The 20,373-nt window shown below is 36.5% G+C and overlaps 4 protein-coding genes, 1 long non-coding RNA gene and 1 other non-coding gene across 9 annotated transcripts; 1 reads left to right on the forward strand and 5 right to left on the reverse strand.

The window, feature by feature from the left end:
• Nucleotides 1-80: 80 nt before the first annotated feature.
• Nucleotides 81-5,235, reverse strand: LOC116023179 (kinesin-like protein KIN-7H). 3 transcript variants are annotated; one of them, XM_031264160.1, is made up of 14 exons: nucleotides 4,709-5,235; nucleotides 4,228-4,616; nucleotides 3,671-3,760; nucleotides 3,480-3,583; nucleotides 3,268-3,381; nucleotides 3,066-3,147; nucleotides 2,828-2,895; nucleotides 2,663-2,728; nucleotides 2,433-2,557; nucleotides 2,015-2,336; nucleotides 1,840-1,923; nucleotides 1,116-1,751; nucleotides 688-1,007; nucleotides 81-592 (listed from the first exon to the last, which is right to left on the reverse strand). In XM_031264160.1, the coding sequence occupies exons 2-14, from the start codon at nucleotides 4,454-4,456 to the stop codon at nucleotides 259-261; spliced, it is 2,574 nt and encodes an 857-aa protein (XP_031120020.1). In that variant the 5' UTR covers nucleotides 4,457-4,616; nucleotides 4,709-5,235; the 3' UTR covers nucleotides 81-258. The 3 variants fall into 3 exon arrangements, with proteins under 3 accessions (XP_031120020.1, XP_031120019.1, XP_031120021.1); XM_031264159.1 differs by having other exon boundaries at nucleotides 4,228-5,235; XM_031264161.1 differs by lacking the exons at nucleotides 4,228-4,616; nucleotides 4,709-5,235 and having other exon boundaries at nucleotides 3,480-3,579; nucleotides 3,671-3,741.
• On the forward strand, nucleotides 1,818-3,740 carry LOC116023183. Of its 2 annotated transcripts, none has more exons than XR_004099375.1 (3): nucleotides 1,818-1,973; nucleotides 2,230-3,121; nucleotides 3,240-3,740. It is a non-coding gene; the product is annotated as an uncharacterized LOC116023183 (long non-coding RNA). The 2 variants fall into 2 exon arrangements; XR_004099374.1 differs by having other exon boundaries at nucleotides 1,928-1,973; nucleotides 2,181-3,121.
• Nucleotides 5,236-6,611: 1,376 nt separating the features above from the next.
• LOC116023262 (lignin-forming anionic peroxidase-like) lies at nucleotides 6,612-8,021 on the reverse strand. Its single transcript, XM_031264251.1, has one exon. The coding sequence runs from the start codon at nucleotides 7,638-7,640 to the stop codon at nucleotides 6,681-6,683; it is 960 nt and encodes a 319-aa protein (XP_031120111.1). The 5' UTR covers nucleotides 7,641-8,021; the 3' UTR covers nucleotides 6,612-6,680.
• A 1,996-nt stretch (nucleotides 8,022-10,017) lies between these two features.
• LOC116022665 (protein LTV1 homolog) lies at nucleotides 10,018-13,319 on the reverse strand. Its single transcript, XM_031263467.1, has 5 exons — nucleotides 12,737-13,319; nucleotides 12,210-12,602; nucleotides 11,450-12,088; nucleotides 10,899-11,061; nucleotides 10,018-10,315 (listed from the first exon to the last, which is right to left on the reverse strand). The coding sequence occupies exons 1-4, from the start codon at nucleotides 13,184-13,186 to the stop codon at nucleotides 10,930-10,932; spliced, it is 1,614 nt and encodes a 537-aa protein (XP_031119327.1). The 5' UTR covers nucleotides 13,187-13,319; the 3' UTR covers nucleotides 10,018-10,315; nucleotides 10,899-10,929.
• Nucleotides 13,320-13,391: 72 nt separating this feature from the next.
• TRNAE-CUC lies at nucleotides 13,392-13,464 on the reverse strand. The gene has a single exon. It is a non-coding gene; the product is annotated as a tRNA-Glu (tRNA).
• Nucleotides 13,465-14,606: 1,142 nt separating this feature from the next.
• On the reverse strand, nucleotides 14,607-16,105 carry LOC116023693 (B-box zinc finger protein 20-like). Its single transcript, XM_031264698.1, has 3 exons — nucleotides 15,852-16,105; nucleotides 14,947-15,456; nucleotides 14,607-14,849 (listed from the first exon to the last, which is right to left on the reverse strand). The coding sequence occupies exons 1-3, from the start codon at nucleotides 16,035-16,037 to the stop codon at nucleotides 14,607-14,609; spliced, it is 939 nt and encodes a 312-aa protein (XP_031120558.1). The 5' UTR covers nucleotides 16,038-16,105.
• Nucleotides 16,106-20,373: the final 4,268 nt, after the last annotated feature.

Here is a 20,373-nt window from a genome sequence, read left to right on the forward strand (position 1 = left end):
AGAAGATAAAGAAATGAATAAAAACTGTGGCCCAATGAATTAGAACATGTCACATATGCTGATATGCAGGGAGTAAAAAATTGAGTAGAAAATGGGAGTACGTGTAGTATTACTTTTTATGAAAAAACTAGACTATTGACTGTACAGAGCTTGTGGTGATTTCTCAGCATTTTGCTGGTATGAGAACAGTTGTTCAGTAAGGGATAGTATTTTAGCCTGTACATTGAAGTTGTGCCCCCAGTTTTCTATAATTTCATATCATTCCTTGCTTCCATATAGCCATGACGTGCCATAGCTCAATAAAGTCTTGCGAGGTTTCTTAGGTTGAAGTGCAAAGCTGAGTCCAAACATTTCCTTGGGGGCCGCACTTGGCTCTACGAGTCCAACTAGTTTTGCAACAAGGCCTGCACTTTCCTGGATATGCTCCATATCTTTTGTGTCCTTCCATAGCATTTCACTTAGTTGGCGTCTTCTATGATATGTTTTTACATCAATACCCCATTTCTGGAACAATGCCTCTCTCTCCTTTCTTCCTAACTTCTTCCGCAACTGCCTGCTCAACATCTTCCTCTCCTGCTTGAGTGTTTTAATGCTGTTGAGAACAGATAGAAAACTTGATCACTCTAATGCTCCTTGGCTATGGTATGTACGCATGCCGAATGGAGAGAAAATGGAAGAGAGAAGTACCTATCTGGTTTTGTTAAAACTTGACCATCTGTGACAACTTCAGCTCCCTGAGACCATCTATTCTTGAGAAAATATAGACGTCTAAGCTCCACCTCCATATAGACCAAATCTGTGGGATCTCCTTTAAAGAGAAGGAAGAAATAGGTTCTATGGACCAATGGTGCATAGCATTCATCCCAAAGCTCAATTACTTCTTTCATCTTCATCTCAAATTCTATTGACCCATAGGAAGGAGTTTGGTGGGAACCAGTTGCTATAGCTAGACCCTCACCTGCTACTTGTGCAAAGAATTCCTTGTGTATTTCTTCTGCTTCATATAGCTACAAAAAAAAATGATATTATATTAAAGAGATTTCAAATAGCTGCATTTCTGAATTGACTATTACAACTTTGATACTACATGAGCAAGTCAGAAGTCAGAACCCCACCAATTGGTAAAGTTGCTTTTCTGAGTTAGGTTTGGCATCTTTTGTACTACTGCAAAGTTTCTTTTCAAGCATAGTCTTAGATTCTTCGTTTAGTAATGTAGCAAAACATGGTTGACTTGCTGTAGTAGCACCCATTAACTGAGTTGTCTCATCGCGTTCTTCCTGTCTTCTGCTACATTCTTCCTGTCTTCCATTGAAGTCTTCTTTAGGTTCATTTGTTGCCTCCACATTTACATTATCTGTTTCATCTCTAGGAGATAGTGGCATTGCCTCCACACACTTCTGATGTCCCTCTTCAGGGGGTGATGCTTCATAGGAACCCATGGTTCTTGTGTTAGGATCTGTTTCAATGCATTGAACTTCCTTCCAATTATCATCGAAACTCTGATGATGTTCATGGCCAGTATTCTCCCAACCCTTACATGGGTCGGGACCAAAATACTTATCAATATAGATACTTGGAGAGGTGCTTCCCGAGAGAAAGAGGTCATCAGGTAGCTCATCAAAACTATCATCAAATGAGTCTGTAAAATGTGATATTCCAGATGTAATATCTGAAATAAAAGAACCAACCATCTCTGAAGGATCTGATGCTGACTGATAGTCTGGAGTTTCTGAAGCTTCAGACATTTCAGCCTACAGGGAAAGGAAAAGGAATCGATATTCTGGGGTTGATGCCATAACTTGTAAGACAAAAACTCAAGTTGCTTCTTAACCTTCATACCCATGGTCTTGAATGTAACAGATCCTGAATCCAAGTTTGAGCTGTGTCTCGCTGTCGCATCAACTCCCTGATTTCTTTATCCATCTGAATGATTTGAACAGTTCATAGAGAGGAAACTTGTGAGATACTTCAAGGTACACTCTTATCATTTAAGTCTGAATCTTGAAACCCCTACCTTTTCTATAAGAGCTTCCTTCTCCTTCATTGCTGGCGAGGTATATGCAGCTAAGTTCCTCACTTCAGTTTCCAGTCTTTCCACTTCACTCTGCAATTGCCTCACCAATGCTTTATCTGTCATCACCATATTAACATGTGCATTGGTAGAAACTTGTTTGGCACAGGTCGCGAACATGAGAGTGTTTCTTGACTGCTCGGCCTGGCTGTGTGCAGGGCTCATGGTGCAGATAATCGCAGTTCTAGCATTCCCTCCTAGCGAATTCTGCAGTATACGTGTTAGCTTGGAGTCTCTATATGGAATATGCCCATTTCTTCCTTTGCTGATCAAAATCCAAAACCATTGACAACTAATATAAGTATCTCTAGAGGTTACTTGATGCAGCCAACTTGGATAAGTATTACTACGAAGTACTAACCTTAGTTTACGAATACATGTTCCTAGGGCCAGCAAACTCCGGTTTATGTGGCTACCTTCTTTGATTCGTGTGTTTGCTGTTAATGTTTGTGAAGAACGCTCACTTCCTGCAAGATCAACAAAATCCTGCATTTTGCAGCAAAAAGAAGAAAAAAGAAAATGTCACTTCTTTCCTGTTCCTTTTGCATCAAAAGGAAAGATTCTTCTGAAGGTTAGGATTTACTTTCATACCACTGAAGCTGATAAAATGCTATTGTTCTGAGAACGAAAAGGTTGGTTGGCACAACTTTCAACCGTCTGAAAAATTCAGTACACTCAAGAAGATAGTAAGTGCAGCAAGTTCTAACAAAGTGTTTATACTGCAAAAACTAGAATAACATATGAAGTACTTCATACCAGCCGCAGAATCTGGTGAGACCTTGAGCTCATTTCGTTCATAGAGGTTTCTCCTATTCGTCTTTGTGCTGCAAGAACGCAGAGCTAGTTGTGTTGAGCATATACTATATAAAATATAAATGTATAGTCTCATTGTCAGTTTAAACTTACAGTTGAGACAGAACACATTATTCGATTAGCTGAAGTAACGAATTGATGAAATGTTGAAAGAGTAGCTGAGAATGAAGCTCTCTCTTACCTTCACAGATGGACAGGAGTTCTATTATATGCCTCCAATCTCTCACTGTCACCTCTGTAAGCCTCTCAACAACAGTTCCTTTCTGCACGATAGAAATGCAGTAAGAAACTTTTAGTTTTACTATCAGTTTAAACTTTTAGTTGTGATGGAATATATTCTTCAATTTGATGGCAGAGCACACGTGAGAACATAAAATCCTCACCTCTGGATCATCAAGAAGTCTGAGTGGAGTAGTATCCAAGCTTAGGAGGTCCCTCACAGACTCGTTGTAGATCTCCAAAGCAGAGAACTTCAGGGTAAATCGTCTCTCTTCATGCTAAAAATTCAAGTTTTTTTAGTGGAACAAAGTGTCTAGGCAATTCTTGATAGCTTGCAAATATCATTGATTTGGAGAAAGTAGAAACTTTTCAGTACCTTATTGTTTATATAGTCAAAGATATCAGCCATTGCGAGTTGAGTAATCCCGTTCATGGTGTATGTCTTTCCACTGCTTGTCTGCCCATAGGCAAAGATACTTGCTGGAGAACCATTTTTTAGGGCAATTAGGCCTAGTTTCACACACTAAATCGCATAAACCCAAAGTGCGATGTTTGAGATATACATACAGTTAAACCCAGTTAGGACGGTAAGAGCTATATTTTTTGCAGCTTCTTCATAAACTTGCCTTGTGGAGGAATCCCACCCAAATACCCTGTCTATACCATGAACCATCAACCAATATGGAGGAAATGATGACATTTAGGAGCAAAAACACCACAAGGCCTTATTCTTGATTAATGGAACACATTAGGATAAGGGAAAATCACATTCTTAGTTCATTAATGGTTGCCAATTATGCAATTTAGTCCCTCACTTTCAATAAGTCTCTCAGTTATTCCTAATGTTATCAATCTGGTCATTCGATTAAAAGAAGGTTTATTTCAGGGTTTCCCTTGGAATTTTACATGTAGCTCTCGATTTCCCTCCTCTCTTCCCATTCTTGTGCCATTGTATTCCAAGAGGGCTCATGATAAACTCTTCTCATTAGAACATGTTAACAAGGGACTAATTTGCATAACCGGGTGAGTGCTATTATTTTTCCATTAGGAGAACATTTCTATAATCCTTAACATAGTTTAGGATAGGCAAGAAACCAAGAATAACAGACAGAGCATTGTCATACCAAATTGATATGTTGTGGGAAGCAATGAACGTTCGCCCACATTATGATTATCCTTAAACAAGACAGTGGTGTTATTGGTGCATTCCCAGTCTGAGACATCATGCTTTGAAAGCTCTCTTTCGTTCAGAGGTCTCAACCGGATAGCAACAAAGATCTTCTCTTCATTTGCATTTAAACCATTGTCATTTGATTGAGGCTTATATGATTCTTCCCCAGAGATTGAACCCATTTCCTGGGAACAAATGCTCTTCCAATCAATGAATTTCTTCAAAGTCTCTGATCAGAATTCTGCAGAGGGTTCCTCTCTTGTGCAGAAAGAGAGGAACAACTTTGAATCAATGAATTTCTTCAAACCCTAAAACCCCTTTTTCTCTCAACCCCCTCTTTATCTGCAAAAACCTTTAGAAAACTCAATCAAAAGATTTATGTAATTGGCAGGAGAAATTATAAAAACTGATCCCTGAAGCTGTAGAAATCTGACCTTTGATGTTCCTTTCAAGTTTCAGCTCATGAAATGCAAATGCATTTGTTTTTATCTGTTGAAATATTCTGAGGTTTTGGAATTATATTCCCAGGTGAAAAGATAGAAAAGATGAAACCTTGTGTTCAGTCATTTGATAATTTTTGTTTTGTTAACCCATAGGAGCCTATTGGAAATTAATCTAGTTTTGTAAAATAAAATGCTACCAGATATAATATAAAAAAATAATAAAAAAGAAAAAAGAAAATAGCAAGAACAGAAAGGTTGAGATGCAGATATACAAAGAGAGAGAGTTTGTGTTATAGCTACAAATATGGGAATACATGAGATTTTAGGAATTTAGAGAGGATCACGGAAAACAATTGAATAAGGGTCTTCTTCCTTCACTCATAAACAAACTTGAGTTACAAACTCAAGGTAACTTTATTCAATTTAATGGTATTAGTTGGACTAGTAAAACATTACTCCTTTTGCTATACATTATGATTCTAATGTCATTTCATACTGATCTTTGAATCATGTTACACTTTGACCGTTAAAATTAATACTTGTATTTAATAATTACTTTTTGTAGTTATATTATTTAATTGATTCTCTTCCTTTTAATTATTATTTAAAATCGTGCTTAGAGCAATAATAATGATAAAAATCTATTTCAAGTTTTTGTAAAGCCAACAACAAGAGAGAGGGAGAAAAATAAATATGTCAACTTTTTTATTCTCTCCGATAAAAATTCAAAAATTCATTTTAACACTAATTCAAAATCTTCTCTCACCTTCCCGTCACATATAAATAAAAAAAATTGACAAAAAATAAATGTTTTTGAACCAATGGAGATGCCCTTATTGATTAATGATAGGTTAGGATTTAATAATTTAAAAAAAAAAAAGTAAGATTCATAAATATGATGTGTGGCAATACTATACTATTAACTAGTGCTTTTTAGTAATTTTTTTTTTAAATAGCATTATTCATTTTCCTATTACACGCATCAATTTTTTGATTAACGCTATTTTATTATCGAATACCTTACAATTTAATCATATATCAAACTAGTATTTTTACTCATGCGTTGCACGTAATGGATTTGTTATAATATTTTAAAAATATTTGGTTCAGTATACAATTATATAAATTATAACAACGAATATTATATAGTGCAATTGATGTTATCCTTGCTTGAATTCGAGCAAATAAATGCCTATATGCAATCTATACTATTCCTAATTGAATTGCAATTCAATTACAACGAAATTACGTTCAATCAAACGGCCTGTTAGGATGGCCATTGATAATGTAAATTAAAGAAATAGATTAAGACACAATTTTAAGGTTTATTGGGACTAAGCCAAATTAAGGTTTAATTTCTTTTATATTTGGTGAAAATAGTACTCTGTATATGTATAATGATTAGGTTTTGATTGGATGCCATTAATAGAGTTTCAAGAGTTATGAAGAACATGAAGTAAAGAGGAAGAAAATGGGTTGTATGAAGTTATTTATTAGACACTGAGAATATTTTGGGCAAGATATGTGGCAAATGATGATTAGAGAAGTTCCCTTATTCTCGTCTTTACTTCCTTTTACTTCTTTTTATTGGTGTAGGTTAGAATGGTAAAGTATGAAAGTTACTCTTCTTGAACTTCAAATGGGGCTTGAGTGGATTAGAACATCATTAGGCCTACCGATTCTGATTATTAGCCGTCAATAACTCCATGACAGAAATCTTAGACATAATATTATATATGTAATTAATTTGAGTGGATCGATGCATGCTTTTAACTTTGTTGACAATAACGTAACCTTCAATTAGTTGGAATAATGTTACAATAAAAGAAATAAGTTGCGTTGACAATAACGTAACCTTCAGAAATGCATTTTATGAAATACGAATCAATGGGTGCAGTTATGAATAAAAGAAATACAATTAATTAAGTTGATGGAGAGGAAAAACTAAATTGAAGAAATGAAGCTAGTTCAAAGCACCACAGACCTTTCTAATGATCCCATTTTGACCTGTGAGAGGTTGAATTTCAGACATTTTAATCATTGCTGACGCGAAATCTGCTTGAAATACCTGAGGGCTCCTTGCATATTCTGAAACTATGCTGTCAGTTGCTCCACCGCTGAATAGAACTTGATCCGATTGAAGCAGACCTTTCTTTTGCAACAAGTTCTTATAGTAGTTGTTATCAAAGGAATTGGGTGTCACCAAATCAAGGGGTGCCAAATTTCCATTTCCGGTGTCTTTTGGACAATTCCGTCTTCTAGTGTTAGCAAAACCGACATCAATGTCAGTACCATTGCCATATATTCTATCGCGAAATAGGAAACATCGAGCTTGCCCGAGAGTATGTGCACCAGACAAGGCAACCATGTCTCTTGTATTAAGACCTTTGCTTGCAAAGCTGGATATAAGTCTATCTAGATTGTCGAAAGGGCTAGGGAGATCTATGGTACGACTAGCCATGGTGGAATCTCTTCTTCCTAGCTTCACTGTCCAAGACGGACCTCCCACAGCAGCAATCGCATCACGTGCAGCCACAGACAATACATCAGCACAAGATACAATACCGGGACAAGTTTTCTCTAGCTCGTCCTTTGCAGCCTCTATCACATCATAACCCCTGGCAGAGTCAAGGTTGGGCAACGCTGTCTTTTCGCCCTTAATGGTCGGTGACTCGTCCAATAAGATGGAAGCGTCGCAACCCTGGACAAAGCAGTCGTGGAAATGGAGACGAACCAAGGAAGCAGCCATGCGACGCTCAGTAGACACAGCTTGCCTTACGGTAGTGCGAATGATGTTTAGAGCGTTAGGGCATGTTTTGTCGTAAAATGTAGGGGAGAGCTGCCCTTGACATTGTGAGAAAGAGGAGAGCAGCAGAAGCAAACATGATAAAGCTGCAATGCATGGCGTAGTATGAGAAGCCATATATATATTATAGATAGATAGAGAAATGGTGCAAGGTTTAGATTTGTTGCAGAAGGAAAAATAAAGGGATTGTAGTAGTCCAAGCTAATGTAATAACTGGGCGATTAATGAGGAATGTTCTCCGTGCAGTAAGAACAATAATTCTGGGAAGATTATTGATATTGAATAGTTTGGCTAAACAAAGTACATGTAGAGATTATTTATATTGAATAGTTTGGCTAAACAAAGTACATGTAGAGATTATTTATAGGGATACAAATAATCCTAATTAGATAAGGAATGATAAAAATAATATTCACAATAACAATAATATAGAGAGTGATATAACTAGTCCTAGCCAGATAAGGAATGATAAAAGATTATTCATAATAATAACAATTTGCGGACGTCGCTGGAACCTATACGAAACCATGCTGCGCTGCTGCTGCTGCTGCAAATGAAGTGTTCTGCCATATTATATACGGAGTAACAAAAATTTGAGATTGAATTTTATTATGTAATTGTTGGTATGTAGTAATGTAGGCAAGGGATGCACTACTGTCCTTGTCATTCAATAATTGTAACCTAAATATAAGTTGAGTTATACTTACATTACTCTCATTTTTACCCTGACGTGACAAGATATAATAGGTTATTTTTATTTTGTGGGTTACAAAAAAAGTGTCAACATCAAACTTTTGTGTGTGAGAGTAAAAGTAAGAAGTATAATTTGGGAGTCCAAGTAGTATTTTTCATATGTTTTATTGAATTTTTGCATTTTGACAGCTACATTTTACATTGATTAATTTTTCTCTAGGGAAAGTATGGACAATATATTTTATTACCATATATTTTAATATAAAATTATTGTACGAATAGGAATTGTGCAAACTTTAATGGCCTATTTGGTTGGGTGTAGTTTGGGGGAATTGCAATTCATTGAATTTCAATTCAATGAATTTCCAAACTACATTGTTTGGTTGGAAGGAATTGCACTTCCGCGGAATTGCAATTCACGGGGTACCCCTCATGAATTACAATACAGTGGAGAGGAAGTCAATTTTGTTAGTGTAAAGACAATTTTGCTCCTCCTTCCATTACCTTTGTCTTTTTTCTTCTTTTTTTTAAAAAAAAAAAAAATTAAATGAATTATTATTGTTATTATTATTATTATTATCACTATTACTACTACATCTATTACAACATAAGAGCATAAGTATTTTGAGCGCAGGAAACAAATACAATAATTCCAATTTGTGATAACTTGCGGCGTACAACAATAATGAGCCGTTTGCAACCAATCATTATTGCATGGACCATGGTCCACATAGCTGTGTGGACCATGAATATAAGGTACATTATTTTTATACTGAAGGTATATTATTTTTGTACTGAAGGTACATTATTTTAGGGTACATTATTTTTGTACTAAAAGTACATTATTTTATTGCACTATAAAAAAATGTACCTTCAATACAAAAATAATGTACCTTCAGTATAAAAATAATGTACATTATATTCATGGTCCACACAGCTATGTGGACCATGGTCCACACAATAATTTACCGTTTGCAACGGTATGAGCCGTTTCCGATAATAGACATGCAAGAATCGTGGTTATGTCATCCGCCATGCATGAGACCCACTACGTGATGGTTGCACGCTCTACTTTACGTCAAAAACATCTCCTTTTCTCTGAATATATACCTATAAATTAGCAAACATTATGCCCTAATCATTCAACAATATTAATCAATCAAGAGACCCCATGTCTGTTTGGGTTAGCAAGGCTTAAGGATTCTCTTTCCGTGATGTGAGCGAGACTTAACCATTCTATTTCCATGATGCCAAGCCTGAAAGCGGGACAGTTGAGTCACACATTATTCATGACCACTCTCATCGTAGCGATAATGATGGTTGTGGCCATTGCAACACAATATCAATCATCAGCCACACAACCACAAGTCTTATTGCCATCTTCGCGGCGAACCAAATCCTTCTACCAGCACAGAGAGCAATGGAAAGATAGAGATGAGTCGAAAGATAGAGAGTTACCTGAGAGGAAAATGTTTGAAGACTACGGGACATGGGATCCTGCGCCATACTTTGGTGGCGGGGGCTATCCAGCTCCAATTCCTCATGGGCATCGGAAGGTAAAATGATGTTAGCCAGGGGCCACCAAGTTCAACAGCAGAATGAAGTGGAGAGTATATTAGATATATAGCTGCAGAAAAGTATTTTCAATAATGGAAATGTACTCTCCTATTTCCCCCAGTATCATTTTTACCTGATTTGAATACTCAACACTTTTGGTGTTGGGTTATGCAATCCAGATAACCAAAGTTCTAAGCTATGGATGTAAAATTAAAGGGCAATAACAAACAACTAGAACTGAAACTAAGAAATAAATCTTTGCACAAATCCAAAAAGATGTATTGATCACCCTTTCATCAAAGTACATATTGAGCAAGTAAGAATGTGCAAGCTCATGTACAATATTATAGAACCCATGCATGATTTAACTATTTAAGATAAAATGAAAAAAAAATGTTCTTCATATCATTATCCAGTCCAACCAAAATTGCCCTCTTTATCTGCAAAAGAGTGGTTATGTATAGCAACTGCTGTCGAACAAAGTAGAGTAGCAGGATAACTTCAATCCACACGCCCATCAGTATTTCCTGAAGCCTTGTTACCTGTTTGAGGGTGAATAAAAAATGACAAAACGACACTGATCAGTTAACTATAATTATGTCAGAAGGCACTTTATTTCAAATTGAAAAAAGCAAGCCAAAAATAGACATTGAGCTATATCTCAGGCTAAAAGTACAGAGCTTTTCAGAAATTCCAAAGCTCACATCCAGTATCCAATTGTTTGTTCAATCAGACAGTGCAGGCAAACAGTAAATTTGAGGATCTGTTTAAACATTCCACTTGAAAGTTTTTTGTACTATCCTATACATCAAGATAGAGACATGGCACTTTGTATATTCTGAAACCTGCAACACACTTGCATTTATTGGCTTATACTGCTTCTACTCTTCTAATGGAAGAGAGAGTCATGCAGATTTCTCTAAACAATCTCCATAGAAGAGAAACTGCAAAAGTGACCAGTCTCCAAAACTAAAACATTATAGCCATTTACTTAGACCCATGATCCAGGTAGACTGAGCCTACACAAAACCTCAACAGTTCAATATACAAGGCCAAGTAAGAAGTAGCGGGGCATCACTAAGAAATCCACTCAGAAACAGTATAATGCCTAATTTAAAACGATACCTTGCATGAAAAGAATAATTGTGGTGCATGCTCACATAAGACGTCTACAAGATGGACCAGTGAAAGCAGCAACTTTCTGAGCCTGGTGGGCTTCAGACTTGTATAGCTCCTTCATTTCCTTTTTGGCACGGCGGGCTTCACGCTTTTCTTCCTTGACAGCAGCCTGTAAAAGTAGGGGTCATTTCTAGTTGGTTTTCCAACTTCAAATCAGAGATTTTGTTCATTTATTTGGGGGGGATAAATCTATTGTAAGTCTATATTTGCTCTTAAGTTCCCAACAATTATATTATTCTTTATCACTTCATTTTATGTATATCTTGTCTTCCTCATGTTCCACTCATGTTAATAAGTATTCAGCATACATTCTCTTTGATTATTTTATTCGAGTTGCTTCAGAGAAGTGAAAAGAACCAAGTAAGCCACAGCTTAAAATCACAACTGTTGAAAAACTAGATAAAGCATTTTCAGGCAAAAATCAGGCACGGGAAAAAGATTTTAGAAAATAGTATATTTAAACATTTGTGTTGAAACAAATTGCAATAAGCAGATACCTTTCTTTCTTTCTTTTCCTCCTTTGACTCTTGACCATGTTGCTTCCTTTTTAATTGCTCAGCTTTAGACTTGGCACTATCCTCCTCATCTGCAACTTGCTTTTTCCTTTCTTTCTTTCCTGAAGAATCCTTTCCCCTGTTAGGCAAGAAGTCAACAGGAAGCTTCTCCTTTCCTTTTAGGGATATTATGGGTGCAGAGGAATTTGAGGCTTCAGGGATAGTAGCCAACTTTTTCTTTCTCCTCGCACCTGGAACTTCAATTTTTCCAGGGTGATTATCAAGATTGGAATATGTGGAAACTATAGTTTCACAATCCCATATTTCAGATTCACTACTGCTTTCCTCAAAAAGATCTGCCTCTTCATCTGGACTCTCATTTTCATACTTCTCTGCATATTCCTTGCACCGGTCAATAACATCAGGAGCAGATTCCATTGCCTCCTCATTATCTACCATCCCCTTGTTATAAAACAGATCTGAGGGGATCATTTGAGTCCCATTGACTTCTGACCCATCCACTGAATAGAGCTTAAAGGTGCGATTGAGCTTCTCTGCAAGAGATGGCTGGCAATCATTTTCTTCATACGTATAATCATTAAAATCATCTTCACTTTCTGAACCATATTCCTTAAGTTCAAGCTGAAAACAAACAAAAAAAGAGATAATTTCAATATCAATATTAATATTCAAGTGTGATAAGTAATAAAACAATGCATTACAGTAATCATCTTATCCATATGGTTATAAAGAAGATCCTAACCATATCAAACTGCTCATCTATTGCTCGGCGAACTCTTGCCTTTTCTTCAAAGCAGCCATCCCCCTCTCTGATATTTCCCTTCCCACACAAATCATTGGTAGCTATCATTTTCACCTCAGTAGTCTTGACAAACTCCAACTTCTCGTCAACTTGTTCATCAAACGACTCTTCGGGAAGATTGGCCTTAATAACAAAATCTTCATCTAAATCCTCCACATCAGATCCAAAGTGCGATAAATCACTGTCATCTAGCATTGCAGCAACCTCAGGATCCACTGCCTTCTGAATTCTAACACCCACAGTCTTTGCAGCCACATTATATATCACCTTCTCATTGGAATCATTATTATCATCCACCACTTTTGAAACATCCACTCTTGAAGCATCATATGCCTAGTTAGAATCATAAAACAAGAACTCAAGTTCAGCAAAACTCCTCCACATAATTAATAAGAAAAAATTCAGAACAATAAGGTAATTTCACAGATAAATTTACTGCAATTTTGTATAGTAACACAATAACGAACCTTGACATCATGTGGAACCTGGTTGAGCTCAGCTTTTGGGTTATCATAATAAGCCGAACCACCGCCAGTGTTTTTAATCTCTCTCAAGTGCATCAAATAGTTGTATCCATCATCCGGAAAACCTAATTCCAGTATCTCCTTCCTTACATGATCAGGCAACGGCTTCTTTTGAGCTCCGTTATCAGAAAGCCCGAAGCCGAAGTCGTTCCCTTCGGAATCGCAATCGTCGGCCGCGTCATCACAAATACCACCACGGTTGTCATCCAACGCGCCGTCGTTCGGCTCGTCTCCTTCGTCGAAACCGCCAACGGAGTATGGATTATTGTCGACTCTGCAAAATATTCTGTCGCCGGAGGGCCCGGCATGGTAATTCGGATCCGATGAGTCTCTGGCGAGTATCTGGAACGTTGCCGACTTCTTCTTGTCGATGAATTTCTTCTTCCTCCCCATTTTAGGACCGCAAAGCTAATTAATCAAAATTTATGTAAAGATTGGAAGATCAGCACAGGAGGGATAAAGTCTCAGCTCGGCAATAAGAGCGAAGAAGAGACGAAAGAGACTACAGAGGTTAGTTGAGATAGAGTATAAAGCTAAAACCCTAACCCTAAAATCGAACCCCGCCAGAAAGTTACAAAAATCCAATAAATGTTAAAATTTCCGTTGCCGGGAATCGAACCCGGGTCTTTCGGGTGAGAGCCGAATATCCTAACCGACTAGACTACAACGGAGTTGTGATACAAAAGTAAAATAAAAATATATACTAGAACCCGAGTTTTTAGCCCTTAACTATCATGAATGTGCAAATATCACTTTTAATATCTCAAACGTTACAATTTGAATCTTCATAGAAAGCATATGGCTTTCCGCCCCAAAATAACATGAAAATTTTGTAAATAAAAAATTGAGTCATTATGCATATAATGTTACTTTATTATTTATGACGAAGAAAAGTTACATCCTCTTACCATGTGCAACATTGGTAATAATCGAACTTATAATTTTATAGTACAAGAATTATGACCCACGTACTCGCTTGGAACATAATTTTACATTTTCATTTGTAGATCAAGTCCAACCATTTATTTGATAACTCAACTTTTTTAATATCCAACCAGCAATGAGAAGAAATGGGGATTGAAAAAATAAATAAAATTTAAGGGTAATATTATTAGAGATGATGATTGTCTAATAATATTAATTTCATTGTTACCCACAAAGTGTAAAGGATTTTATTCTCACGAAAAAATACACAATTAGTTAATAACGGCTTCCAAGACAAAAATGAAGAATTTAAGGTAATCATTACAAATAACCAAACAATTGTTATTTTTCTTAAGTTTTAACTATCACTTCCCTCGATTTGACACTATTGCTTCAATAAAACAAAAGCAAAACAAGAAAAAAAAAAAAAAAAAAAAAGAGACAAAACTCAATTTATTAGTTTCACTGTTATCCACAAGGTGTAAAGGATTTGATTCTCACGAAAAAACACACAATTAGTCAGTAACGGTGTCCAAGACAAAAATAGAGAATTTAAGGTCATCATTACAACAAATAACCAAACAGCTCTCTCTCTTAACTGTCACTTCCCTCAATGTACTATGTATTGCAGGATGTGACTTGTGTGATTATGTGTCCCCAGATCCAACATCATTTTCTGGGTCCAACATTGACTGCATTCTTTCTTTCATGAGCTTCACCCAAAGGCACATATTTGTATTTACAGATTACAGGCAGAATAAAAAGGGACACGAAAAAGATCAAAGAAACCCACTTTTGCTAGAGCACAACTAGTGGGAAAAAAGTCTCAAACTAAATCAAATCCCCCCAAAGTTAGAATTTTTTCCCCCCCCAAAAAAAAAAGGTTTTTCTAGTATGAAGTTCTTAATCTCTTGAAGGTAGTTGGAGGTTGGTTGATCTGTGGTTGTGGAACTGCAAAAGAATTATTATTATTATCATTTCTCCACGTTCTGCTGGCTTTGGTGCTTGCAATTTCTTTGATGGAGTCCTCAAAGCCAATTTGATCACCAAAGGCAATAGTTCTAGCAGAGAAATCTGGGTTCTGATTAGCTTGCAGATGAAGTGTTTGAGGAAATGCATCACTGAGACCAATCTACAATCACCAAGTACATAAAATCATGTCAAACAACCCGGATTGTAGCACAATTACAACAAAATGAAGGAAGGCAAGAGAAATATGTATTGCAAACCTTACATAAACCATGAGAGGAATCAAGAAGTTCTTCAACATGGTACCATGGCAGCATCTCCAAGTACTCTAATATGCTACTGGTAGTGGAACCATTCCCCCCTCCATTCATCAATTGCCCATTCCCAGTCCCCTTTATAGCAGCTGTTACTCCTTGCACATTGCTGGAAATTGGTGGTTTATTTGTTGGCTTAGAAAGTGGGTTATGAATGGCTGGAGAAACAACAGCAGGGGGAGGAATAACTGCAGGCTGGATTCTTGAGTTCTGAGACTTCAAACTTGAAGGGGAATTTGCTGAGAATGCTACTGTGGGTGATGATGAAGAAGAAGAAGAAGAAGATGAAGATGAAGATGAAGAAGAATAGACAGCAGATGTTGCAGAGAGCTTGACACCAGTTAGAAGAAACCTATTGTGTTTCTGGGTATGTTCATTTGCTTTGTGTATAGGCACATCACACTCTCTGCACAGGATTGCCCTGTCTTGCTGACAGAAGAAGAAACCATTTCTCTCCTGCAAACATGAAGCCCAGTGAATAATTGTTAGAATCAAACGCTTACTATTAAGCCAAAAGTTACAATTCGTAACGGAAGACCTAAGTTATCACATTTTTAAGAGACAGGAACTAAACTTGACCCTTCATAGCTCTGCCCACATGAAGCCTATGGCGTAATTGTTAAGATCAAACGCTTACCACTAAGTCAAAAGTTACAGTTCGTAACGAAAGCCTAAGTTATCACATTTTTAAAAGACAGGACTAAACTGACCCTTTAAACCTCTGCCCAACAACTCCTAGCCACTTAAATTGACCCTTCGTCAGCCTCGGCCGAACAATAATAATAATAAACTTAAAATTCAAGGAAAAAAAAAAACTGGGATTTTCTGGGAAAATCTTGAGCTTTTTTCACCTGGCATATATCACAGAGAGGACCTTGTTTTGCAGAAGGCTGGAGGAGAGAGAACCTTTGGTGCTTGTTAGCAAGCTTGTTGGCATGGTGGACTCTGTGATCACAGGCCGAACAAAGAGCAGCCTCGTCGGCCACGCAGTAGAAAGATGCTTCGTGGTTATGGCAGGCGTCACACTGGATCTTCATTTCAAGAAACACACAGTACTGAACAGAGAGGAAGATAGAGAGAGCCTCCAGAAATTCTTGAGTAGAGAGTTGAGAGCAAGGAGAGATGAGATGCTATGAAGTGAGCCATTTATTTATGCTTTTTGGGGTGAAAAATGATTAGAAGCCTACTCAAAGATTATGAGGCTACATTAGTTGTATCTTAATAATAATAACATGTCTGGATTTACTCTCAATAACCCTACATTGTCCCTATTCCTAAAGACCTAAACTCCTAGTTGACTAGTTGGAATAAGTAATTTAATTGCCTTTTTTTTTTATTAAAACAATAAAATTTATGAAAATTTCAACAGATATCAGTTTATATTATGCTCCACTACATATACTATTTAAATTATACCATATACTTTAAACATTTATTTATTCAATGTATATTACAACCTACTATGTCATATGTGATTGTATTCATTTAATACAAAAAAAGTCAAAAAAGATCAAGATTTATCGACACCTTAAAAATTATATTGAATTAATAATTCATTTATATTATGAACCATTTATAAGTATTTGCTACTTTTCTATACTCAATAATAATGCAATTAAAAAAAAAATTTAAAAACGTTTTTTTGTTAAACCAAACAAAACAATACATCAATCATGCAAAAATCCAATAATAATAATAATAACAACAACAACAATAATAATAATGTCATTTAATAAATAAATAGACCTTAAAACTGCTTAAACTTAATATATGGATTATATTCGATTACACATTTTTGAAACATTGATGTGTTAAAGAAAATCATTTAGAATTTACTAATGACATAACCAACTGATCAATTAGAAAATTTATTTTATGAAAATATAATCAATATAATTTAATGTGAAATAATAACAATTAAAAAAAAAAAAGTGGCATGGAGGTTTTCAATTCCTTCTCGAGCTGGCTGTGAAGTGTGGGCGTGGCAGTGCATGGGCAGCTAGCCAATGGTTTTTGGTTTCTTGTCCATAATGCCCTTTAGTCGAAGATTGTTTTTCCGAGTGGTCCTAGTACAAATTTGGGTTTTTTATATTTTTTATTTTTTGTCAATATTACGTCATGCATGACATTTTCATAGTGCATATAATATTGTTTATTGTCACTAGGATTCCTTATATTCAGATCTTACAATTATATTATTGTTTATTCCTATGATCTCTTCACTTTAGATCTTGAATTAATTATGTGTCGCGCGAAGAAGTGTCGAGATACAATTTTTCTATTTTTAGTTTTTGATTATTAATATAGCAATGTTTTATTTTATTTAAAGTTGATCGAATACAATTTAAAATATTGTAATGCGTTTAGATCTTTAATGGTGAAATGTTTATATAATTGTAATATTCCTAATATCTTTGATTGATATAGTAATTATATGCCCAGATCATATCAATTTGTGGAGTAAAGCTGTAAAGTTATATAATTTATCATTAGTAGAGTCGTCAAAACGGGCTTTGTCCGTCAGGTCGATTCATACCAAATAAAGAGTGTGTTTCGAAATAACATCCTGCATGCAGTCATATATATTAACAAATAAGTGAAATAACCATAGTATTCTAAATTGAGCACTCGCCTCTATGCTCATCTCCTGGCCTCCTCCACTCATTGTCGTCCCTGCTCATCTCGGATCTCCCACTCTCAAGTCTCGACTCCCACTTTGTCGCTTGCTTGTCTCCCACTTCGTCGTTTATCTGTCTCCCACTCCACCGCCTGCCCGTCTCCCACTCTGTCACTCATAAGCGCTGGGCCCCCGTCGTCAACCCAAGGCTCCAGGACTCTATAACAAGTGTGCAACTTAAGAGTTAAGAACAATTTCAAAAAAAGTGTGGTGTTGCAGGGGCCTACTTAGCCCATAGGCCAGTGGAAGGCGGGCTAAGCAAGCCAAACCTAGACCCGCCAACGAGTGAGCTTTTTTGACCCACTTCGCTTGCCCGTTTTGACAACTCTACACATTAGAGCATCCAAAATAGCAAAATTTTATATTGGACTTTTTTCTCCTCCATATAGGAGATGAATTTTTTAAAAAATAATTAAAAAATTAGAGGGAGTCGACCATATGACGTGCACTATATTAGTTTTTTTTTTGTTGGCCCACAAAAAAATTCATCCCCGACAACTTTGCAAGTTCAATTTTATTCTCTATCCTCTTCTCTTTCTGCTATCTCATCCCTAATGTTCTTGTAACCACAAGGTCACGAGTTCGAATCATTGCTCCCCTTGGTTTGAGCCGGTTAGCTATGAGTGATTTTTTGTTGGGTAACAAAACAACATTTACTCACATCCAAAAGTTGTGAGGTTCCCTTGCCATCTAAAAAAAATCACCCAAAACTTATTGTTGATGATGATCTTATACACATTATTACTCGACGTTATGTAATTACGAATAATATACATGTACTCTATATATATATAAGGTGTTATAAGTTACAGCACTTGTTGTGTTTGAGGACAATTAGATAAACTAAATGCAACAAGTTAAAGTGGAATACCTAAATTTTGATAGGAATGCTATTAAGAAAATTCACATTACTAATTTAGACAAATAGAATATTTTAATTGTATTGAGATAAGTTTGTTGGTACCAACTATTTTTTTTTTTTTTAATGAATGACATTTTTTTTCTATGCTTTAAATTACTCTAAGTAACATAACTTCCTTATGTAATGGAAGTTAAACTATCTTAACTTCTGTATTCTATTGTTGTTATAAACATATAATAATGGCAATGTGTGAAGATCAACAAAAGACCGTGTTCTTACTTAATTGATTATTCGTTGTGTGTGCACTCAAATTATTGAAGTTGTTTGACAAACCCAATACACAAATATAGTAGAAGATGGATTTAGATAAACATCCTACTTCAATGCATTGTTGTTGTAACAAAGGGATTCAGCTTTTGAAGTGGGTTTATCTACAAAATAAACGAAGTGTAGTGGGCAAAACCATTTAGAAAGGCCAATGGCCCAATAACAAGTCAATCATCAACTTTTTCCCTTTCAATGTGACTAGACTTAACAAAATGGATTAGACTTCCAACCTAGCCTGCAATAAAGACCAATGAAAATTTTAAAGTCAAATGAAAATGGTAGACTTTAAAACCTGTATAGTTTAAATAATATATATGTATGTATGTGTGTGTATTTATTAGTAATTTGTATAAGAATGATGTTACACACACCTCATAAAAATTGCCTCCATTTAGTGGTGTTTAATTAAAAATATGTGCGGTCAACTAATTCATGTCATTCAATGATTATTAAGTCACAACATTGAGGAAAAATTTGAAGAGAAAATAACATTTTCATTTGTATAAAGGTGATGGTTTTTAATGGATAAGGTTCACCATAAAATCAGGTTGATATCGCGTAATGCGTGCGAAAAATCAATCGTTATACCCTGCACCACGGTGCACATAGCAATGTGCATCACGATCCAAAACGACGTCGTTTCGATGTTAGTGGACGCGGACGCGAATTACTCCAAGGAATTCATTATCTATAATACACATAATCATTATCTAGAATACACAGAACGTTTGCCTATAATACACAGAATGTTTGCCCAGAATACACAGAATATTGACACAAAATACACGGAACTCATCCTTCTAACATTCGAATGCACACACATCACAACCTGTGTTAACAACATCAATACACAGAATATTGACACAAAATACATAGAACTGATCATCCTAAACATTCAAATGCACAAACACATCACAGCATGTGTTACTAACATGAATACACAGACGGTTGCCTAGAATACACAGAATGATTGCCTGTAATATACAGAACGATCACCTAGAATACACAGAATATTAACATAATACACAGACCGCCCGAAACGGGAAACGTGATTTCCAAAAAAAGAGACGATTAATTTACAATGCTCAAAACGACGTCGTTTACGTACGTGGTGCACATTGTTATGTGCACCGTGGTGCATGGTATAATTTGCCGCGAAAAATATATTGGATTAATATGACACAGGACCCTTGAAATAATGCAATCGGGTTGCAAATGTACTAAACAAACAAAGAAAATGAATTTGGCCCAACGAGCCCAACTATCAAGCCTAACCACCATGGTGGACTAACACTGCCAACTAGCGGACTACAAAGACGGCTGACGTGTTGCGCTATTGAATGAGGGAGAAGTCAAGAGAGAATGAGAGCAGATGATGATCAAAATGGAGCCCCCCCCCCCCCCCCCCCCCCCCCCCCCCCCCCCCCCCCCCCCCCCCCCCCCCCCCCCCCCCCCCCCCCCCCCCCCCCCCCCCCCCCCCCCCCCCCCCCCCCCCCCCCCCCCCCCC

The sequence above is a fragment of the Ipomoea triloba genome, chromosome 6 (genome assembly GCF_003576645.1).
Source record: "Ipomoea triloba cultivar NCNSP0323 chromosome 6, ASM357664v1".
NCBI lineage: Eukaryota > Viridiplantae > Streptophyta > Magnoliopsida > Solanales > Convolvulaceae > Ipomoea > Ipomoea triloba.